At 38.4% G+C, this 23,884-nt stretch overlaps 2 protein-coding genes across 2 annotated transcripts in view; one reads left to right on the top strand and one right to left on the bottom strand.

The window, feature by feature from the left end:
• LOC106931785 (anoctamin-4) overlaps positions 1-14,275 on the top strand; it is a 46,111-nt gene extending 31,836 nt beyond the window's left edge. The window contains exons 16-29 of the mRNA XM_088003110.1: positions 4,858-4,940; positions 5,077-5,217; positions 5,934-6,098; positions 6,266-6,302; positions 6,487-6,598; positions 7,791-7,848; positions 8,397-8,494; positions 9,157-9,299; positions 11,220-11,372; positions 11,444-11,591; positions 11,704-11,823; positions 12,470-12,575; positions 12,789-13,022; positions 13,745-14,275. Coding sequence (XP_087859236.1) covers positions 4,858-4,940; positions 5,077-5,217; positions 5,934-6,098; positions 6,266-6,302; positions 6,487-6,598; positions 7,791-7,848; positions 8,397-8,494; positions 9,157-9,299; positions 11,220-11,372; positions 11,444-11,591; positions 11,704-11,823; positions 12,470-12,575; positions 12,789-12,980 — 1,556 coding nt within the window. The 3' untranslated portion in view covers positions 12,981-13,022; positions 13,745-14,275. The remainder of the gene's footprint in view (positions 1-4,857; positions 4,941-5,076; positions 5,218-5,933; positions 6,099-6,265; positions 6,303-6,486; positions 6,599-7,790; positions 7,849-8,396; positions 8,495-9,156; positions 9,300-11,219; positions 11,373-11,443; positions 11,592-11,703; positions 11,824-12,469; positions 12,576-12,788; positions 13,023-13,744) is intronic.
• LOC148152465 (uncharacterized) lies at positions 262-4,229 on the bottom strand. The gene is made up of 4 exons (XM_088003121.1): positions 3,456-4,229; positions 2,798-2,920; positions 1,394-1,537; positions 262-961 (listed from the first exon to the last, which is right to left on the bottom strand). The coding sequence occupies exons 2-4, from the start codon at positions 2,886-2,888 to the stop codon at positions 795-797; spliced, it is 402 nt and encodes a 133-aa protein (XP_087859247.1). The 5' UTR covers positions 2,889-2,920; positions 3,456-4,229; the 3' UTR covers positions 262-794.
• Positions 14,276-23,884: the final 9,609 nt, after the last annotated feature.

Raw genomic sequence — 23,884 nt, 5'->3', positions numbered from 1 at the left:
CCGCAGCTCAAAACAGACACTGTTTACCTCAAATCTCACGTTAGGTTCCTCATTGGTCGAGAGGTCCAGGCTTCTATCTTCTCTGTCCAATCAGAAGTTTTTGGTTTTTTTTAATCTTGTTCACTGTTGGAATGTGAAACACAGGAAGGTTTGGGACGAGGATATTGATTCACTCACAGAGGAGACAGTTAGACGGAGACTGTGATCAACATGATGTGAGATTAAATCAAAATACTGGAAAACTAATATTAGGCTACAATATTATGAAAACTGATGAAAAAATTTTTTAATTAAAATATTAAAAACAAATCTTAATAACTGTTCATTTTAGTCTCTGTTACCTTTTTGGTAACCTGGAAAAAATCCTGCAGATTGCAGGACAGGAAACATTCATTTTGAAACCGTTTTTCATCAATCCATCCTTTTTTTTCTCAGTTGTTCCCTTCATTAGTCATTAATAACATGTTGTTTGCATTTAAAGCATGCATCTACATAAAATACCTCAACAAATTGCATGTTTTGGATTTAAAGTAATAACACAGACATATATATACTTATGAGCAAAATTGTACTATGAAGTACAAAAGGATAAGATTAAGTCATGTTTAATACCTTGCATAGCCAGTGTGGCTAAATTATAATAAGCATCTAATACTCTAATTTAAAAAAAAAACTGACTAAATTCTTGTCTGTACTGTTCATATACAATGCATATTTGCGTCAGCTGCATATCAAAAGAATACAGAATGACTGAATCACAGCAGATTCAAATGTAAAAAATAAATGCTATTATTTCAATGCTGTACAAGGTCCCAGGGTATAGATGGTGAGTGTGCAGAATCCTCTGGATCTTTGTAGTTTTCTATTGCACAGGATGTGGAATGTGATGTACCATCAGAAGAATCATTGTAGAGCAAATGTGAGTTCTGTTTACAACCGTCAGGGAAATAGTATGGGAGCCCTAAAGGGACACAAATAAGAAAAATAACAATTTTATATCCTGAAAAAGTCCAAATGAAATTCACTGTCTTCTAAGAACTGCTGAGTAATTTAAGAAAATACAAAATTAGACTATATATAAGTCAGCAATACATTCACATATGGTTCATACACAAAAATTTCAATGTACTTTAATGGGATTTTTTTGTGTTAGACCTACAGAAAATAGTAGGTTTCAGAATAAGAGTGACTGAATAAAAATAAATGCTAGATTTCTATATTTGAAGCAATTATGTATCACAGTTAGGTGAAGTGGAAGGTCTGTCGCCTAAAAAATCCCAACGAAATGTGGTTGGCTGCCTTTTATTTATGCAGGATGGGCATCTGGCTGTGTCTGCAGCCCTTCTGTGTGCATGTTGAATCAAACACGAACCACTGCAACAAAATCACTCACCGCTGAGCTTGTGAACAGAGTCTGGTTGTTGGAGAGCCTCCTGAACTCTTCGCTCTAGCCTCCAACATCTCAGCATGAAGAGCAGGATGAAGCACAGCTGCAGGGCAAAGGTCAACACGCCCAGCGCTATGATGGTGCTGTTGCCTGTTGAGGGGGAGGAACAGAGAACAGGGAGACGGATTTACACTGCACACTATTTTCAGTATTTTCGGGAAATACAAGTGATATGTTGCTGCGGCAACCGTGTCCAAATAATCTATGCATGTGGACGTTGTCCTCATCCCAAAGGAAAGCCTGGCTCTCAGTTCTAATGCATCCCAAAGCTGTTCTGTGGAGATAAAATCTGGATTTTCTCACACCAAACTCATAAATCCATCTCTCTATTGACCCTGTGCTTTGCTGCATGGCTTTGTTGGAACATTGGCATCACCAAAGTGAACCCGACTCCTGAAAAACAGCCAAACACCACAGTGACTTACACTTGACACAATGCACGGAGACAAGTGCTGTTCTCCTGGCAACGGCCTGACAAAGACATCAAACACGCCTCTGCTCTTTGCGTCACAGCGTCGGACGCTTTGCATGAGAATCGGAGATTTAAAGGTTTGGAGTCGGCTGCTGGGCCATGGAAACCTGTTCCATGAAGCTCTCTATGCGCTGTTCTTGAGCTAATCTGAAGGCAACACCACATTTGGAGGTCTGCAGAAGGTTGCAGACCTCTTCACTCAATGTACCTGACCACCTCTCTGGGATTTTACATAGCCTACATTAGGGGTTCCCAAATTTCTCCATGCTATGGTGCCCCAAAGAGCATGAACCAATGGCAATGCTAACCACAGATAATGCTACAATGTAAAGAAACATCAACTTTAAATTCACTATTCAATAATAATTACATTCCTTTAGCATAAATGCTGCCTCATACCTGAATGCAGATCCTGTTGAACACTTACATCCTGTCTGTATCTTGGTCTTATAAAGCCATAAGCTGGATGTGTTATTTTAAACCCAGAGTAAAATTATCCAGTTCCAGTAGAGGTGATATAATGTGATCCAGACTCTTTATAAGGTGTAAAATGGCCCTTTAGCACCAAGTAGGTCCAACATTAGCATTAGTGGCTAACAGTTCACCAGACCTGGTGTTTTCACTGAGCTCAGAAATGATTATAATATTGTCCATTCTTCTTTTTCTGTGCTTACTACAACTGTGATCATCGAAATAAACAGAACAGCTCAGAAACTACTTTCCTCTGACTTAAAAACAAGAGTCAAACATAAATGGAGGTCACCATCATATTCTGGTCCCTTAAAAATAACATACACTTACATTTGACTGCTACGCTAGTCAAACCACAGTAAAACAGATATTCAGCTTTTAGGAGACGATTGAAAATAGTCCAGTACCGACTGACGATGCAGCGACTTCCCTGAAAGCGATGTCTGTCTGTACGACGGCCAGCGTCAGGTTCTGGTTCTGGTTCTGAATGAATCCCATCGCACCGCTTCCCGTCTGCTCCAACAGCCAACCTGAAGCAAAAAAAAAAAAAAAAGTTTACATAGCTAAAAGTTTATTTTATCTGAGATTTAATTTACCAAAATATCTATCAATAGTAAACCTGTGAAATTCTGCACTGTTATGAGCTGCTAGGTAAGAGGTCAGACAACTATACAGTCATTTTTACTCTGATTCGTGACAAATCAAATTTGTCTAGAGCCGTAAAAGCCTGCAAGACCCTTTGTGAACTATAGTTAAATTAATAAACTCAAAATTTATTACTGTTTTTAGGCTTTAGAACAAAGAAATAAACATTTAGGAGCAAACAAAACTACATCCTCGACTGAAACATTTCAAATGTGTGGGAATCTTGCGTGGATGGGAGCAGATTGACGCTGGGTAAGAAGTTCAGAAAACAATCATTAATCTGAATGACAGGCAGATAAAAGCTTCTCCAGAGAAATAGATTTTGGTTCCATTGTGCAGAATACATTTTGATTCAAATAAATGCTGCTAACTTACAGGGAGATGAGTTAAAAAAAAGAAAAACTCCAAACTGCAACTTACAGATATTATGCACAAGCAGCAGTCATGGCATAGACTCAAAACATCAGACGAATCTGAGATGAGAGAAGTTTTGCAGCAAGGGGAAACTCAGATGGAAAGCGTACCGACCTCGCAGCTCTTCTGCTGTCCCGACGGATAGAGTTTGGGTTCACTAGCAACGGAGAATGTGCTCAAATCCCTTCATTATGGCCCTCCGGTACGTCCTCCCTGCTGGCTCCCAGTGGAAAGCTGGGCCCTTCCCAGACAGCTGAGCCTTTCTCTTTCAAAACATCCCACTCCTCTGAGGGCTAATCGGGGATCTGGACATGGCAGAGGGACAGAGTGCAGTGAAGAGGAGGGTAGAGACTGAGAGAATAAAGGGCAGTGATTAGAGCAGAGGGGCAGGTAAACATGTTCAATGAGTAAGCTATCCACAGGACTTTGATCAGAGACGCACCACACAACCTCTGCCTCAGGACTTGCTCTGGGAATAATCACCACTTTATAGTCGTTAAAATGATTGAATCAGGCTTTTTAAATGCAAACCTAATCATGTTCTTCAGGATCGGTTTAAGGCAAACCGAGTAAACCCAGATCTAGCTAAACTTGACATGGGCGGGAAATTCCAGGTTCAGAAAATTGAGTTTGTTGTGAAAGTTTGGTCTGGAAATATTTAATAGCTTCATTGAGTCCAGAAATGTTTCCTCTGAACGACAAACGTTTTGCAGACGACCTCTGAGTCCGTGAGGTCGGAAAACCTCCAGGCCCGTTCAAGTCCGGTGTCAAATCTGGACCTGAACGGTTAACATGTCCCTCGCTCTGAAGAAACATACTGGAACAACGTTACATTTGTAGTACAGTTGATGTGCAACAGCAATAGAAGATTTTCTGAAATAAGAAATAAAGACTGAAATAATATTTACTGTGTTCACTAGTGAGTACACCAATCATGAGACAGTTTCAATAGTCTGTTTCAATTGCCCAAAAATTTACCAGCACGTATAACAACAGCTATGCATACAAGTAGAACACTTTTAATAAGCAAATATTTGTCACCTATTAAGAAATAAATGTTTGTAGGATAAAACAATATTTGCTTACTTTTTGTTGATGGATCAGGTTGCTACAGCAGAATTGAACTGTAGGTCGCATGAGGTCCTGGTTTCAAAGCGGACGAGGTGCAACGATAATTAAGAGACGAGAATGGAATAAACGGGGAAAAAATTCAGAAGAGACGACCAGAATCACAGTAATCTTGACAAATACATTGATTATCCCTTTAAAAAGAGAAGGCAATTTAATAAATTTGCCTGCTTCGCTCAAAACCATATAGCAACTGAGAAAACTTTAGCTGCTAATTATTTTTGCTGCTTCGTTAAAACATGCAATGAGAGTAATGAATTTACATTTTTTCTTCCTCCAGCAACAGTCTTTCTAGAGTTTTGGAAAAGACGAAGAGCTGTCTTGGCGTACGACTGGGACCTCATCGACTGGGAGGAGGAAGAGGTAAAGGATTTTACTCCCGTCTTTGTCGTCTGGGTTGATTTGCTGCGCGTCTAAAAACTCTCATTATCCGGTTCCTGTGTTTTGTTTTTTTTGTGCATGAAGTGATGCACGAACTCCCCTGTTTTTGGTCATTCAGGATGAAATCAGACCCCAGTTTGAGGCCAAATACTCCAAGAAGGAGCGGATGAACCCCATATCTGGAAAGCCAGAGCCCTACCAGGCCTTCACAGACAAGTACAGCCGCCTTCTCGTCTCATCGTCTGGAATATTCTTCATGGTGGGTCTATAAATCATCGATTAAATGTGAATATAAGTTGAACTTCTTAACTTTCCAACTTGTTTATTTAATGTTTCAGACATAGACTCTCCGTCACCTAATTATGTATTTATATGTATATTTTTAAATCTCTTAGATTTCGTAAGATTAGAACAAAGTACCTTCTCGTTCGTTAAATGTAATCTTTAAAATTGCATGTCTCCATGGGAACTGTTTACCGTTTCCTCCCAGTTATTAGTTTCTTTGTGTTACATTTATGTTTAATGGAAACAGAATCAGGATACCATAAGTCAGACTTTTGGGAATAAAAATGTAACGATTTATTATTGTTGTTGTGAATAATATGTGAAACAATGTGTGAAAGTGGGTCAGCACCTGCACGCTTTTCAATATTCTACAAATGTGCAGTGGACATGTAAATACCTTAAGTGTTTTCCACTTTTTTTTTGTCAAACTTTTTTTTTGTATTATGTAAAATCAACTTTTTTAAGCTTCAGGTCATGCTCCAATATTATTCCCTCATCAAAAACATCCCTTAATTCTTCCATGTATGTTTCATGTCCTGTGCCAACCTTTCAGCTGTGAAAAAAGCCTGGGTGGACATAGCCCCGCCTTTGAGACGAAGCTCCTCCCTTTAGCTGCAGCTTAAGAGCTTCCAGCTCGTAGAGCAGCTTTTCTCTTACACAGCATGTTTTTGTGTTACTCTGATCTCCCAGATACTGGTGGTGATCGCAGCCGTGTTCGGCATCGTGATCTACCGCGTGATCACCGTCAGCACCTTCGCCGCGTTCGGCTGGGCGCTCATCAGGAACAACTCTCAGGTGGCAACTACAGGCACGGCAGTCTGCATCAACTTCTGCGTCATCATGCTCCTCAACGTGGTGAGTCAGTCACTCACCGCTAACTTTCTGCAAAACGTTTGTTTGCTTGATGAAACCCTTTCTGCGTACAGAGTTCTGCAAAAGTATTCATAGTTAGTAATCTTTAATTTTTTTCACACGTTATGTGATAGACAGACTGATGTACTGAGTTTCTATTTTTTTCACAGCTTTATGAAAGAGTTGCCCTTTTCCTCACAAATTTAGGTGAGTGCACTTTAAGACATGTTTAAGTTTTAAAATGTCGTTAACATAACTCCTTTCCTGTGCATTTTAAATGTACAGTTGAGTGACAATAAAATCTGTCTGTCTGTAAACTTGTCCATGTTGGCGTTCCTGAAACCTGGAACCTAAATAAACTGCACTTTATTTCTTTCTCGTGTGGCTACAGAGCAGCCAAGGACGGAGTCAGAGTGGGAGAACAGTTTCACCTTCAAGATGTTCCTTTTTCAGTTCGTCAATCTCAACAGCTCAACTTTCTACATCGCCTTCTTTTTGGGAAGGTGAGGAAGTTTAGCATTCCGCTTCTTAGACGTGACTGAAGTAAATGTATAAACAGCCATATAGTATGACACTAGTAGTGCTATACAGCAAAATTTGAAAAAAAAAAAAAATTCTGACCGAAAATGAAGTCGAAGTCAGAAAAATAAGGAAAAAATTATTTCTAAATACTAAAAAATAAAGTTGAAATAGAAGTATTATTGATGTTGCAAAAGAGCACTGCTAATCATTTTTGTAGTACATCTGGAGAGCTAACTGTATATAATCTCAAATGTACAGCAAAACACCCACTGCCAATATGTACATAATTTGTTTTTGAAATAAATGTTGTGGTATATTTTTAGTAAGTACGTTTGTGGGGAATTGATAAGGCCACAGCCCTGTTTTGGTGGCTGAGGGAGCTAGCAACTTTATTTAACTTCCTGCTGATAAAATTAGAAAATGAGCACACTGCTTTCTTTTAAGCAGAGATGCTAATATGTCATTAGCAGGAGAACTGTCAATGAGGAAAACGTAAGCAAAGCCTCCCCTTTTCCTTCCTGTTTATCTAAATGCTAGCATTAGCTCTGCAGCACCGCTATGCTAGCTGATACTGAAAGTTAAAAAATAACACTTCACTTTATAACTCCTACTAGACACTTTTAACAAGAAGACTGAACAAAACCAAAAACCCATCTGCCTCAAGAAGTATCTATAATCTATATCTATAATTAAAATAAAAACATGCTGTTTTTATTTTAATTATGTAAAGCACTTTGAAATGCCTTGCTGCTGAAATGTGCTATACAAATAAAATTTGATTGATTGATTGATTGATATAAAAATATAACCAAGTCATAGAAATGTGGGTGCTGGTCATTTTAGCACATTGCTAGCACTTGTGAATGTTTTGTATCAATTAACACATTGCTTGTTCTTGTGAAAGGCCATTTCAGAAACAGTTATTTTTCAGTCATTTGATGTTAGCAATTTGCTAATATGCTAATTTTCTTGAACAAGCTAGCACATATGTGGATACTTGAATTACATACATATTAATGGTGTTAAAAAACCTCCTTTAGTGATGTTCCTCTGACATGAAATAATAGTTTCTCTGTATCAAACTCATACAACCTTTTCAGCCCTTTATTGATCACTTGCTGAATCAGTACAGATGTTTGACTATGATTGTCAGTAATATTGTTTTATTGACAGATTCACCGGTCGGCCAGGCGCATATCTACGCCTCATCAATCGCTGGAAGCTGGAGGAAGTGAGTTTTGCCATGAGGGCGTAGCCAAGAATTGTGGATTCATGAAGATAGAAATTAGAAATCGGGCTATTACTGTAAACCCATTCACCAAGCATTTAACCCTCATCTTTAGTAAGTGCTACTTCTGGGAACATGCGAGGAAAATAAAGCACTGAGGTGGTCCACTAGGACAGAAGACCTGAGCGGACACTTTTTGCTGCTGAGCTAATGTGCTCCCTCTTGTGATTCTGCAGCTGCGGAAATGGAAAACTCCTCTAATGGGATGAGGACAGTTCAAGTCAGCCTTTTGTAGCTGTGCAGAAACATGACTGTGCTCACTGGTTCATGCTGTACATTTCCTTAAAAATCAAAAGATACATTTTGTTCAGCGGATGACATTTTTGCCAAATAAATCTTTGGCAAAAATGTATGAGGTTCCAGCATCCTGGAATTGCTTCAAGTTCCCAAGTAATTGTTACCAACAGAACCAAATGGACTAATGATGACGCTCATTAGTGATCAGGATATTTTGTAGTTACTGATCTAATGTGTTTTTGTTGCTGCTGCAGTGCCATCCCAGTGGCTGCCTGATCGACCTCTGCATGCAGATGGGCATCATTATGGTACTGAAACAGACGTGGAACAACTTCATGGAGCTCGGCTACCCGTAGGTTCAGGTTCTCTTCATTTTTTTTTGCTCAGTTTTGTTGTTGCTCTGTGAATGGCCCTAAACATTTTCTATATTTTGGACCAATTCGGAACATCTAATGCTTCCATTGCGTTGCAGAGGTTGAAAACATTTTGCCGTGGGCTCATTATTTCACATTATTTCACATCATGGGGTGAGAGTTTCCCACCTATTTTGAACATTTCACACTTTCGTAGTAAGACTCCACTGGTGTTTGATTGCGGTGGTAGTGTGTCTGGCTTCTGGGTGCGATAGAGTTGATGAAGAAATGAGAAAACTGAAGCAGGGTTAACCACACTGACAGGAAAAAAACCTTGCTTCTGCTCTCACTAATCACCTTAAATGAACAAACCATGGCCTACAATATTGGCTCCCTGTGGATGGGGATTCCAGTTGGAGAGAAGTACGCACACCTCCAAATTGTGCATATGACTATTGGTCAGCAGCAGTTCAAGAATAAAATGTGCCCGTCCATTAAAAAAAGGTCCTGACATCCTACTTTGAAGATAAGGGAATTGCACAAGCCGTGACTGATTTATAATCATTTTAACAGCAGCAGATTGGCACTAAACTAAATAAACACAGCAAACTCTACTTTAGGAGTGACATGTCTGTTGGGTCGCCTTGCATTGTTCTTCCAGGCTCATCCAGAACTGGTGGACTCGACAGAGGTTAAAGAGAGAGCACGGCCACATCCCCAAGGCCAGCCTCCCCCAGTGGGAGCGGGACTACAACCTGCAGTCAATGAACGCTTACGGACTGTTTGATGAGTACCTGAAGATGAGTAAGTCGGTCCTCTATTCGGTTTCTGTTCTATATTCAGCCTCGCAGACAGTATTTCATATCGGGGGTGGCTTTTGAGATGACCTCATATGCGTTACATGGTTTAATTTCTTCCAGTATCATCAAAATATTCAAACAAAACATTTTTTCATTATGGAGCTGATCTGCTGTACATGTTACGTAATTGTGACATCCATCTGCTCTGATATTCGCTGCTGCTTTCCTTTTTCTTCACAGGACATGTAAACACTCTTTTTCTTTTGCAAAAGAAAAAGAGTGTTTTTCAGAGTGGAATAAGTTTTAGTGCGGATTAATTAAAAAGCGTTATGGAAATGATAGGATTGGATTTCATAATAAAACTCTGTTGAGAAATAGCGCCACACTGTGGATTATTTTGGTATGTAAAGTGGTATTTAAAACTATCTGTTGTTTTCATGAAACAAGGATTTCATTAAATAATTCACAATCAGATAAAAATAGCTCCCTTTTAATAAACAGTTTATATATTGTGAGACTAACTGCATCAAGAATACTTCCATCTAAATACTATAGGAGCTTTTAAATTAATGGGAAACGCCCATCTGGCTGCTTGGGTAACAAACACATAATAACATTTATGAAAACTATTTTTATCCCTAAAATATTGTTTATTGAATTCCTTAAAGTTCCTAATAAAATCAAGTTCTAAGTCAAGATTAAAACTAAAATCTATTTGTGCTGACAGTTTCTTTTTTTTTTTTTCTCCAGTGGTAAAATCATACCATTCAAGTGAGACAGAAGTTTGTTGATCTTTGTGAGTCAGAGGATAAGAAAAGAGTTAATGTGTAGACTTGTCCATATCTACAGTCGGACAATAATTAAAGAAGTTTAAACTGTGTTCTTCAGGGTTCTTGGCCCCATTTTGTACATTCAATATTACACGACTCTTTGCGATATCGTCTCTAAATTCCATAACAATTTCAAACACTGACCAGCTGACATCCAGCTCTTCCTTTCCTCTAAACCCACCTAACCTTTCTCAAATATCTCCCTGTGTAACTGTCTGAGATGAAATGTCAGCTCAACACAAACCTCTTCTAATTAAACAATGACAAAACTCTCCAGATTGGAACAAAGTCAGCTCTCTCTAAAGCCTCATTTTTTTAAAATACAATTATTGCTACCATTTCCTTTTGTCATGAGGATAAAGGTCTGGGGACTAATTCCACTCAGCTCATTTACTTAATGACGGTCTTCTGCATTGATTATTATAACTCTTCTTTTGGGTCTCGCTCTCTCATAACTCTGCCTCATAAATCTCCAGGACCTGCTCCACTAGTCATATGACTCTTGTTCCTGGCCTCCTATTCCATACTGAATTCACTTCAGAAGCAGTCTGTAACCTTGTTTCTCCATGCCTCTCTGAACTCATCTGCATCAACATGCCCCCTCACATTCCAAGGTCTTCCTCCTTATGTAAATATGACACCATATTTAAATTTGCCTCTTTGAAACGGAGTGTATTGTATGTGAAAATGATTGATGTTCAGAGATCATTATTGACTGTCAGAGAAAGCCTGGTAGAGATAGTAAGCAAGCGTACACATCAATCACACTGGTAGATTACTTGGGGTCGGGGGGGGGATCGATTGAGCAGGAATAGAAGCAGTTATGTAGTCTTAGAATGGAACAAGTAAATCAAACAATGAAGAGATTGGATAGAGCCGTCAATGAAGGAAAACCTTAGCATTGTTTGAAGGGGACGGTTTGGAAAGTTTCTTTCTTTTGGTTAACACTGTTACTTAGATTAGTTGTATTGGTGAAGTCGTAAACATACTATTGTAGATCTGTAAGTAAATTGGATGATGGAAGATCTTGTAGCCGAAACTACACCTACCGCACCGTTCAACCGATCAACGAAGATGTGCTGTCTTTGTCTCAGTTTTGCAGTTTGGCTTCACCACCATCTTCGTGGCCGCATTTCCTTTGGCTCCTCTCTTAGCGCTGATCAACAACATCATCGAGATCCGTTTAGACGCCTACAAGTTCGTTACCCAGTGGCGGCGACCTCTTCCATCACAAGCCAAAGACATTGGTAAGGAAAAGGCTATAAATTCTTCTGTGAAAAGACGCTTTATTTTGGTGTCTAACTATTGTTTGACTCAGGAATCTGGTATGGCATTCTGGAGGGTATCGGCATCTTGTCCGTCATCACCAACGCCTTTGTCATCGCCGTCACCTCGGACTTCATCCCTCGTCTCGTTTATGCCTACAAGTATGGACCATGTGCCGGTCAGGGTCGAGCCGGGGAGGGGTAAGAGTTATCTTACCTCATAAGAGTTCATCTTTTCTCTTTGTTCCATGTTGCATGGTGTATGACGTCAGTTTCAGTGTATGTTAAGTGGTTTTTCTTTTCTTTTTCCCAGGTGTATGATGGGTTATGTAAATGCCAGTCTGTCTGTTTTCCGAGTTTCTGACTTTGAGAAGAGATCCCAGCCAAGAACCAATGGTTCTGAACTTTTTGAAGAAGCTGTGAAGTACTGCAGGTGAAGTTTAAAGGACCATGTAATCTGTGTGGATGTGCCCGAAACACCTGAAAAAAGGGGAAGCCTCAAAACATGTTTTAAATATGTTTTAGAGATGCAACAATTAGAGTTCTGTGGCGATTTCTGGTCTTTGGTATTTTTGATTAGCAACACATTGTCAATTGAAGTTGACATTTTAACCCTTCTTCAGCTATTTTTTTTTCTTAACAACTAGCAAAACCAACATGGTGAGCATGACTACTTATAAACATCAATCATTCTGTCGCTCTATTGATCCTGTTCTGAACTCTAAGATATCCAAAATGCTAGAAACATTTTTAAATGAATAATTAATTTAAGTGTCTTCTCACCCCTCACCGATGCTGAAAAGCAATAATATCAAATCTTCTTTCCTCATCGACAACGTCCACACTGAAGAGTGTTATGGTTAGCACAAATTGGTTGGTATGGTATGTTTTAACGATCGGGAAAGAATTGGGTTTTCAGCTCTGTAGCTTATTTTTTTGGTGCATCTCTAATATTTTGCATTTCCAAATACAAATTCAGAGTATGTCTTTCCAAATAGTAGGAGAAATCAGACAAATGGAAGTGTTTTTTGTATGACCTCAATGATTGTCTTTTTTGTTTGTTTGACCTTACCCAATAGGTATCGGGATTACAGGGAGCCTCCGGACTCAACTGAGCCATACACCTACACTCTGCAGTTCTGGCACGTCCTGGCAGCCCGCCTGGCGTTCATTATTGTTTTTGAGGTCTGTTTGTGTTGATTCTGATTGTGTTATTTTGTTCTTGTCCCAAACAAGAATCTGAAAAAAAATTGCTTTTATTCTTATTCCAATATTTTTTATTCCTCATGTGTTCAGTATTAGCTTAGCAGTCGAGTTCATTGACACATTTAACTGAAAATGGGGTTTAATTTACATCATAGAGATCTGGCTCTCTGAATTCTGATTCCGTTTCCACAGCATATGGTCTTCGCCATAAAGACCCTGATTGCGTACCTAATCCCGGACCTACCCAAGGACCTGCGGGACCGGATGCGCCGAGAGAAGTACCTGATCCAGGAGATGATGTATGAGGCCGAGTTGGAGCGATTGCAGAAGGAGAAAGATGAGAAAAAGAAGAAAGACAGGGCCCACCATAAGGAATGGCCTTGAATACAACTGTCTGCTACATTGTTGGATTGGTTGTAAAAGAAAGTAATTATTGTCTTTGTAAGATCATTAGTGTTCTGTTGGGTTTTTTTTAATGTTTTTAAAACTAAGTCAATTACATTTTCAATATTTTTTCCTCTATTTTTTTCATGTGGCGTCAGATACTTCCTTTTAACACTTTTAAGGCCAAAAATGGCTTACAGAAGTGATTTTTGGCTTTTTTATTGCATTGTTCCAGACTGAACTGACTACAATTATAGATCGGTCGATGAAAGACATAATTACACAGCAACCACCACACACCCCTCAAACGATTTTTCCATTCCTGAAATGATTGCAAATATTTTTCTATGAAATTATTCAATAAATATCTGAATCTAATGCTAAAACATAAAAAAAATATCTGCAGTTGAATTCAAGAAAAATAGAAGTAAAAAATATGAAGTCGTCTATTTCAGACCAACATTAGTTTTATTTTATTTTATTTTTTTTTGTTTGTTTTTTACCAAATATTTGATGGTCATTATAGAGAGCTAAATTAAGGCCATAAAGCTTGTTGAAAAAAGCAATTGAAATCGAAAAGAAATCTTGAATCTGATATGTCATTTTGAACATTTCAGTTTCAAATCTCTTTCATTTTGATTTTTCTTTTCTTGTCTTTTCAATAAACTTTATGGCCCCCATTTAGCTCCATAGAAGATGTTTTAAAATAAGCTTTTTCTCATTTCCAGGCTTTCAATTGATTTTTTTTTCTTTTTCTTTTACAGTGGAGGAGTTCTGCATGCACTGGATCTTCAAGTCTTCCTCCTGCCATGTTAGACCAGCACCTCCTGTTGGACAATTACAGAACTGCATCCAACACAGAGCGACCATGGAGCCTCTGTCTCAGAACTCCTCAGCACACGGGACTTTTGGCAGCCAGTTTTGCAACTTTTTCTCTCTTGTTCAGACTTTTAGCAGTATTTGGCTTCAGCTCCTGAATGTAGATTACAAGCAAGAATAAAACGTTATTCCTTTGTAGGCAACTGGAGCTGCTCTGCGGAGCGTAACGAATGATAAACCTTGTTTACATTTCTCCTTGTTTTAGGAGTTAACTTTTTTTTGTTTTTGCTTTATTGTAAATAAAATGTTGAAATGAATGAATGTCAGGCCGTACGCTCTGCTGTAGTGTAGTGCAATAACAATAAAAGTCACATAGATGAGGTTTCTTCTATTGATGCTGCTGTGGTACTTTCTACAGTTTGCTGTAAACAGAGGCTCAGATTAATACCTGCAGTAATAAACATTATTTATTTTGAGTCTCTTTGTTTTATTTTTTTATTAAATGTTGAAATTGATGCTAATGTTATTAGAGTAATATCTTTCAAGACAATTGCAAAACAAGTCATTCTAAAAAGAAGTCAATTCAGAGGTCAAACTATATTATTTTAAATGATAAATATTTAGCTGATTTAATTTTGATGCTTTCACATGAGTCAGCTTTTATTATGATTATTATTATTAAAATTATTTTGAAGTCTCAGTAAATGTTTCACGTGGTACCATAAAATCCAAGACGAATGTTTCACGTAGGAAGATCATTAGTGGCGCACGTCCTCCTCTCCGTTGTTTTTTTTTTTTTTTTTTGGAAAATAAATGAGGCGACAATTTAATCTTTATACAATAGCGCTAGCACAAACTGTTGGTGTTTTCTTGTGACTGAGTTGTGACTATATTTCAGGAACATTTTTACTGACTGCTGTTCTCTCACCACTCTCATTGTGGCTAACACCGGCAATGTGCTGCGGACATTCCTGTAGGTCCATTTTATTTCCCAAACACGTGTTTATCCAACAGGATATCGTTCTGAACATCAAAGTAATCATAGATTAGAGATCAGAGGCTTGTCATCCAACATGGATTACTCGGCAGCAGCAGCATCGCTCCTGCAAAAGAAAAAAAAAATCCTCAATTTTCATTAGTAAAAGCAGGGGACAGAAGAGGCAAACTGTGTTTTGTTCTCTATTGGTGCAACTCTTCTCCCCTATAAGAGGATTATCTCTGACATACGCTCAGGGGTTACATAAGGCTGCCAGAGGATAATATCTGACATTTCCTCATATCCTGTATTTTGGCAGCTCCCGCTATGTGGAATTGGTGTAGCTTAATGAGGTATGGCGAAACAGTGGCTGTGTGGCATAAAAGGCAAGAGGACCTGTCGGCAAGAGAATTAATCAGAGAAACACTCAAGAGAGCTACCATGGTGGTGGCAACATCATGCCGTGTGGATGATTTTTATTTTTTTTTTTTTAGAAACAAGGAAGCAGGTTGCAGTTGATGGAAAGCTAGAAGGAGCTACATGTAAGAAACCCAGTAGGCTCAGCTATGTGTTAGACTGGCCCAGTCAAAGTCCAAATCCAGTTTAAAAAAAGAAAAGAAAAAAAACCCCACCTCATTCTTTCACCAAAACTTTTCTTTTCCTTTTCTTAACAGAAACTCAAAATTGGGAAGTGAGCTAGTTTATTTTACAAATGTCAAATTGTGCAATTTTTTTGGTCCATGGAAACGCAGCTAGTGTTGTTGGTTCCCTTTTCCATCACCATATTCAACAACTCTTTAATTATATGAGTTGCAACGACACATATAATTAAAGAGTTGTTGAAAAGAAAAGGAAAAGAAAAGTTTTGGTGAAAGGATGAGGTGTTTTTTTTTTTTTTTCTTTTTTTGGAAGCATCAAGCATCAAAACGGGTTATTTTGTAAAACAGCAAAGGAAACAACTTCTTTTGCATCACGAAAGTCACATGATCAACAGTCTGAGGTTGTTGGCTAAAACCACAAAACAAGCAGTAGTTGGAGGACGATGGTGCAACATGTTTTTCATTTACTTACCCTGTGAACAAACATTCATGTGTGATTTTTAATTGTGTTTCTTATTTAATGGAATCTCTGCGATTGCGAAATTGTGTTTTTGTCCACGTTAGCGGAATATTGACAGTTTTGGGCACATTTGTAATGGAAACACAGCTACTGTCTCATTAAAGAAATCCGCTTGAGGAGATCTGGGTGTGTGTTTGTCTCTGATCTGATCTGAAAGCGCCTGCTTGGTTCAAAAAGATCTGCCTTCAATATTTAGGATATGTACAACAGTCATAAAAGATGTGCTTTCATTAGATTACGTCATGTTGCTAAACCCTTCTTGAATGTCTCCATCTGCACTTTCATCAAGAATACAAATGCCTGGTGCAAACTTTTCATTTCTTTTGTTCATTCTGCTTTATTTTATGTTGTGTTATGATTTATTCTGTATGATACAAAGTAATGTAGAGTTAAACTTTAACTGACATATTTTTACCCTTTGGAAACGTATATGGTAAATGGTAAGTAATCAACGCTGTAGCAAATCACGCGTTTCGTCTCATCCATAACCTCCATTATTTTTATTGTCCAGCCTGACGCACCAGGAATGCAGCCTGTTTGCGCACAGTGAGACCCCCATGTCTCATCCGGGATCTTCACTGCAAACACCTAAGGGGGTTTAAAAAAAAGGGAACGATGGGAAAAAAAGAATCAGAAATCTCCTGCTGTGACTTGGGTTTCGGTTGCCGGGGCAACGCAGCTGACAAATCAATCACCATTTCCATTCATCTTTTTCCTCTCTTTTCTTTCTTTCAGTGTCGTTTCCTCTGTCCCTTCTTTACACAGTCACTGTTAGAAGGCGCGGGAAGTAAACAATGGAGACAGATTCTCCATTACTATGGTATGTATGTTTTTATTATATTTTGTGTTTTTAAAGTTAGACTGTATTTTCTGTTGAGAGTAAAACTACAGGTTACTAATTTCTTCTTCTTGGTTAATCCTGTGACTTCTACACTCGCCGTGTTTCCAATCACTGTAATTGTGTAATTTGACTTTTCAACAATAAATTAGCTTCATGGAAACATGTCAGTTTTGGAAAGGGAAAAAAAGGGGCAAGTTTTCAATAAAAAGTTTATTGAAAACAAGCCAATAAACCAATTTTGAGATATCGAAATTGGTTTATTTTGCAAAACTGCAGTGGAAACAGCCAGTTGCCACTGGTGAAAACTACAAAAAGAGGACAACAGGAAGCAGGAGGATCACGATGCGACATGTTTTTAACAACTTATCGTGTGAGCAAACTTTATTCACGTGATTTTAATCTTATTTCTTATTTCACGGAAACGGCGCCGTTGCAATATTGTGCGTTTTTTGACATAAGAGGAATATTGACAAAATTTTGCTTTGCTTCAGATTAGTGGCACATAAAAACCAAATGCCGCTTCTCCATGTTCGCTTCTGGTTCTGGGGATCCAGAGTAGACCAGAACCAGAACTGATCTGCAAGGTTAATACAACAACAAGAAATGTTTTTCAAGGCAACAAGAATTTGACAGCAAAGATGAGACTAAATCACAAAAGGATTTGGAAGTATCTATATGAGTTTGACTCCCTGGACGCCCTGCACAGCACATTTCTCTCTGTATTCCAACCACAGCCTCTCTTGTTCTTTGTTATCCAACGAGGGAAAGGCGCCAGGCAGGGAGCTGTCTCCAAACTTTTTATCTTTCATTATGGATGAGGCGATTGCAATGCAGACTTGACCGTGCGTCTCACAATTTTCTCTCTTTGACATCTCCAATGAAAGTTTTACTTCTGAGGTCCCGTTGGCCTCAAAAGTAATGTATATTATGTCAAAAGATAAGAAAAATCATCCTCAAACTATTGCACAAAAAAAACTCGTCATAAAGTAGAAAGGGGGGAATTAAAAAGTTGTTTCCAACGTGTAGAATTAAATTACTGAACCGTGATAATGGTTCAATAATTTACCTTAAGAGTTAGCATAACAGCGCTAAAAATAAAGTTGTATGCAGTTACGCTACACTAAACTAGCCGTGTCACTAGAAAAATCAGCTACTGTGACATTGTATCTGTGGCAAAACTTGAAAATTGATGATCACATTTGATTTCCATTCAGTCAGACTGACCTTGACCTCTTTTGTGAAGAAGAATGAGCAAAAATATCAGACTTTGGATATGCAAAATTGGTGGGAGAAAACCCAGAAAGATCTTCTATAAAGCACTCAGGAAATTACAAGGTGTTCCAACGCATTTAAAGAGACAGAACGATGTTCAGAAAAATGTATTTTATGCAAAGTAATCTAACAATTATTTAGACAAATTGGCGTCAGAATTAGCAGGATAAAGTAGCAGGTTCTCAATGTATTTCAGTCTGATGTCAATTCCAAAGTAAAATCCAAAGTAGAAAAGTGGTACAGTACTTAGAAAAAAGTAATCTTGAACGTAATTGAAAGCAGTTGTTGTTTTCTGTTGGACTTGATGGGTTTGGTGTTTTCGCCGTCCCAGCTTGTTCACAGCCTGCAGCGCCGTACCGATATTAAAACCTTCAAAGACGTCGGAAAGGTACTGCCGTCCCCGGCCTGTGAGCCTGTTTCCACACTGAAATATTGGATGTGACCATAAAGGGCAGCGCTGTCATCGCCTGCCTCAGAGACAGAGGAAATTACTTCACAGATAAGGTTGTCTCTCCTTTTCACCCTGTTTCTATGGAATCTGGGTCAGCAGCAGGGAAAGCACTGGACACGAGTTGTATTTGGTAGCGTCGATAAAAACTGCTTTAAAACTGCAGTATGTAACTTTAATTTAAAAAAATATATGTTCTTACATTTTTGTTGGAAATGTTACCATGTATGTTGTGAGACAGATAACTAATCAGAGCCAGAAGGAAAAAATAAAAGTTGGACTTAGGCATAAAGAATTTTGACAGTGCTGGTCCCCTCAAACAGTGGTTCCAAGAAAAGAGCCATATTTGAAAATGCTAATCATATGGATACATTGCAAGTCATTAATTCTTAAGTCTTGTTGGTGACAAAACTAACTTTCTGAAATAATTTTTGATTCAGAAACCAAATTTTTTATTCCATGGGTTTAGAGATTCTGTTTTAAATTAGGTGATAAGAGGAATAGAGAGTGTGAACATATAGAACATTTATTTAAAACAATTTAATTCCATAGACAAATTAAGTTTGTGCACCTAAACTACCAGTATTAGGTTAGCTTAGCTCCCTAGCTTTTTCTGAAATAAAATAATATCAAAAGTATTATTTAGAATATATAAGGTGGACGAGCGCCCGCGTAATGCAAATGTGCAAAGACGTACAACTTAAATCGATCTTTGAACACTGTGAATCAAATCGGATCTCCCAAATACCAGATAGTATTTTTTTTATGCACTTCTACTGCACAAGCGTTTGAAGTTTTTTTTTTCACTCAATAAAAAAAGAAACTTGCTCACTGCAAGCTAAAGTACAATTTACAATGTAACCCAAAATGAATCACCTTCGCATTGCCCACAGCTGAAAGCCCACGTAAAATTAAAGCTTCACAATGTATTTAAACCTGTAAAATCCCCTTTTTTTAAAAAAAAAAAAAAAAAAAGCTTGTCCTTCACATTATTTTTTTCCCTACACATCTTTCAAAGAAAAGTTACTTTCACTCCGATCCACAGTCATAGTATTTCCATCTCGCCCCATCAACAAATAGCTGCCATCAGTCTCTGAGCTCTGAATCACGTTCCCTCCCGTGTCTGCCTCCTCCGCTCCCTCTGATATGCACCTTAAACCGAGGCTTTTTACCAGATGAAACATCCATTCTCTCCGCTAAGCCCTCTCTTGTTTTCGGCTGAAGCACTTTATCGTTCTGAGCTTTCAAGAACGAGTTCAAGCACGCCGATTTCCACTCGTGGTGAGCTGGAATCTTGCTGCCCGTGCAGTGTGCCAAGCGTTGCCTTCAATTTTCTGTTTTGATTGTCCCATTATGAGGACAGGCGTGGATCAGGCTGTATGGATCGGCCAGTAACTGCAAGCAAAGACACCCACGCGTCCACAAAACCCATAACCCAACTCGTCATATCAAGCTAACATTGAGCACGGCACCTCGGTTCTTCGTGGACCCAAGAATTACAGGATACGACACAATAACACATTTTTAAATTAGAAATCGCTGCACCTGTCCTGGCTATGCCTGCTACAAAGGCATTAATTACTTTATGCCCACATTTCTTAAACTTTGCTACAAATGCTACATGGGCAGTTTTATGTCTACGTTTTTTTGAGCTTTACATCATGTTATAATGTTATTCCCTCATCAAAACCATACCTTGTTGTGATTCTTTTCGAAGGATGTTTGGGAAATCTTTTAATCTCCACGGCAACCATTAAGCTGTGCAGAAATTCCTTGTTGGACCTAACCCCGCCTTCCGCGCACAGCTCCTCCTCTGAGCTGCAGTTTCCAACCCGAGCTTCAAAATCACAGAGCCCCACTCCTCCCCCACTCAGCTCCTTCAAACTAGCCAGCAGTAATTAGCAAACATCTGGTGGAAATGCACATCTTCTGAGCTCAATATGCAAGATATTTCTCAGAGCAACACTGGTAAAAACTTTAAGAAGTTAATGGAGGAGCCATGTTGTAATGACTTCCTGAAGGCGGAGTTTCAAAAAGACTTCTTAAAGAGACAGAGGCCCAATTTCAAAGTGTTGGATTACGGCAGTGTTTCTCAACCCTGGTCCTCACAGCCCCCCTGCTCTGTATGTTTTAGATGAGCCTCTATTCCAGAACAGCTGATCCAAATGATTGCATGACCATCAAGTACTGCAGAAGCCAGTTAATCACCCAGAGATACAATTCAGGTGTGTGGCAGAAGGGAAAAACCTAAAACATGCAGGACAAGGGGGAGGTGAGGACCAGGGTTGAGAAACACTGGATTACTGTCTCAAATTATTTTTAAGCCATGTTTGATATATATGGAGCATTTTTATTATAATTGAAGGTAACATAGCTACTTGATTGAGCTACTGAAATACATAATACTGACCTTTAAGTATTGCAAGGCAAATACAAGCTAAGTAACCGTAATGTAGCGCTAGCAAGCACCAAGTAGTAATTAGAGCTGAAAGTAGTCTTTTCCTTATTCATCATTCATATTGGCCTCCTCTGTTTTGTGATAGCTGGCTGGGTGTTAACGTTGCAGATTTTTAATTTATTGGTCTTATGCTCAGATTTGCCGACGATAACGGTGGTGTTTTCAATTATAACGATAACAGCTGGTAGTAAATTAGTTAAAATGGAACCATTAAAAAGAGCTTACGTGCTGCCAGTGCCTTCCCTCTGAGATGAGCTCAAACAGCTCAGTACTGCTGCTCACCTCTCTTCTCAAAGAAATGAGTAGGCAGCTGCTTCCCTTTACTTAATTTTCTCTCCATTTCCTTTCCTTTTTTATTCTCTCTTCCTTTGAATTTCATTTCTTGAGGACAGACACGAGTTTCTGAGGGAACACAAAACTCAGAAAGAAAATCCAAACCTATGAAAATGGAGGGTGTAGCGCTCCGCTGAGCCTTCGTCCAATTCTCAATTAGCAAGTCTCCCCATCTGTCCGTCCCTTTGAGCCCTTCCTTCACTAAACCTTTAAATTCAAATCTTTGTTACGTGGTTCTTGCTACTAAAAATGTATTTACTGATCTAAAACATTCAGACATGACATAAAAGCAAACAGAAGACATATTTAAGAGGTAAATGTGTTTTCACAGAGCCGCATGTTGCCAATGCAACTTCAAAATAAGCATGCGGCGCAAACATTACTGGATCAACGCCAAACGATATCAACATCTGCAGGTTGTTTGGATTTTGGACCAAAATTTCCTTTTTAAAAGTCCTTTGCAGATTAGAAACTAGAGCCTCTTTTAGTACAGGACTGCCTTAAAGTGTGTTGTCCAGATTTCTGGTAGACTGGATTAGAGACGATCCATCAGCAACACGAGTAAGAACATGAGGTTAATTAAACAATGGGAACAATTTGCTAAATGGATCCATTGTCTTTTTTTGTTTTTCATTAGTGTTCCTATTTTAGTTCCAGCCCACACTTTCATTTTGTGCAGGTGAATTATGAATAGTCAGGAAATGACTGCATTTACATTCGACTCATAGAGTAAATGATTCTGTAGTGCTGGGTAATATTTCCACATGCAATTACTGCATATTTAATAGGATCTGTGATTAATACAGAACTTTGGACAGCATATTATATTAGGCCTTACCACAACTCTGACAATAGTAATTAACTGAACACAAAACACTTTGCCATAAAGACAACAGGAGGCAATTATTGGCATTGTTGCAAACTACTCTGTTGGACTATTAATACTGATTGTGCAGTAATTAGCAGAAATTCAAAAAAGACTAATTTTGCATGTTTACTGCAATATCGCTCGAGTCAGTTCTCACTTCAGAGTACAGTCTGGACTTTCTCCCATTCACTTGGATTCCTCCAAAAGAATTTCTACCCAGCCAGTCAGAGAAAAGGAGAAGTTTTGAATGATGATTTCAATTTTCTGCCCTGTTTTAGAATTGTAGTTTGCCTGTAGTTTTAGTAATGTTGTTTTTTTTTTTTTTTACCAGGCTAGGGTGAATTATTGCCCTTTTTTGTTGTTCTAAAATGAATTGTAAGATTACAACATTTTTTTACAGAATCTTTAGGAATCAATCAGTCCTGGATTCATTAAACTATACGTGTATTTTCTTTTTATGTCCTACAAAATTCGATAGTATTCCTGAAAAGGCACTGTAAAGATTTTTTTAAGACTTTCTGGCCATTACTAAATTATCCAATCTCAGTATTTTCACTTTCCAACAAACTGTGAAGTAGCCCTTCAAAGCTGAGGCAGACTTCATAGCCAGTAGGAGCTAATAGTCAGCCAATCACGTTATCTTCACACTGCCTACTAATCATTTAAATCAGTTTTCATGCTGTTGTCATTTTTCTTATGCCTACCGTTTCTTAGATATGCTTCCACATAAACAAGTTAGCCATTTACTGCTTAAAAAATGAAAACAAAACTCCTTAGATTTGCTGCTTTTCTTCATTCTCATCCATGAAAAATAAGTCACCTAACTGAGGGCAGCAGATCATAAACCCTCTCTCTGTAACAACATAGATTTTTATCTGATGAATAGCAGTGGAAAATGTGTTCTGGGCTTTTGTACAGGACTGACACCAGCAGCACATGGAGAAGGTCACGCTACAGACCTGTGAAAAGCAACATGTCACGACAAAGTAAACAGGAATACCTCAGGTGTCTGTCCAGCACCTGCCTTAAAACTGCTTCCTCTCTGAGCTCATGGCATTTGCAAAATTTATTTTCTGATATTCCAGCACTAAATTTGTTTTCTTTGACATTTTGTTTGTTCAAAACTAGTCACCCATATGCGGTACACCAAATGCTCATAATAAATCATTTAAAAAAAAGCTTTTTTCCACATATTGTGACATAAATTCCATACAATTTAAAGAAAAACTTTTATCTTTGGGAGAAAATATAAAATGGAAAAGTTGGCTTGCATATGGGTGCATCTTCCTAAATTAATATTTGTGGCTGTGACAAAAATAAGGTTTTGTCACAGTGGATGGAGTTATGAATATGTCCACAAAGCCACCAACCTGGACTGAAAAACCTGCAAGATGATGGAGGACGAAGCAAGATTTTATTTTTCATGCATCCAAATCAACAAACATGACTGCAGGGGAAGAAATTTATGTCCTATTCAAAGTAAGGAACTAAATCTATGCAGTCACCAGAGACAAGAAATGACCGTGATAGATTTAAAGCTAAAACAACAGTAAGTAAAAGTATGTGAACTGATTATTTCATGTTTTTAAATGTTGCAATATTGGTGGCAAAAGCCAAAGTGCTTTATAATGGTCTTATGTTTTTCAATCACAAAAAGTGAACAGTTTAACGGGTGTGTAGTCTCTGAAGAGCTGCTGTAAAAAGATCAGTGTTTTGCGGTAGCCTCGGCAGAAGCCTGTAAGAGGATTTCTGGAAAGGCGATTTGTTAAC

The sequence above is a fragment of the Poecilia mexicana genome, unplaced genomic scaffold (assembly GCF_051168715.1).
Source record: "Poecilia mexicana isolate PSO_F unplaced genomic scaffold, ASM5116871v1 scaffold_23, whole genome shotgun sequence".
Classification (NCBI taxonomy): domain Eukaryota; kingdom Metazoa; phylum Chordata; class Actinopteri; order Cyprinodontiformes; family Poeciliidae; genus Poecilia; species Poecilia mexicana.
This window is presented reverse-complemented; position numbering and strand designations above follow the sequence as displayed.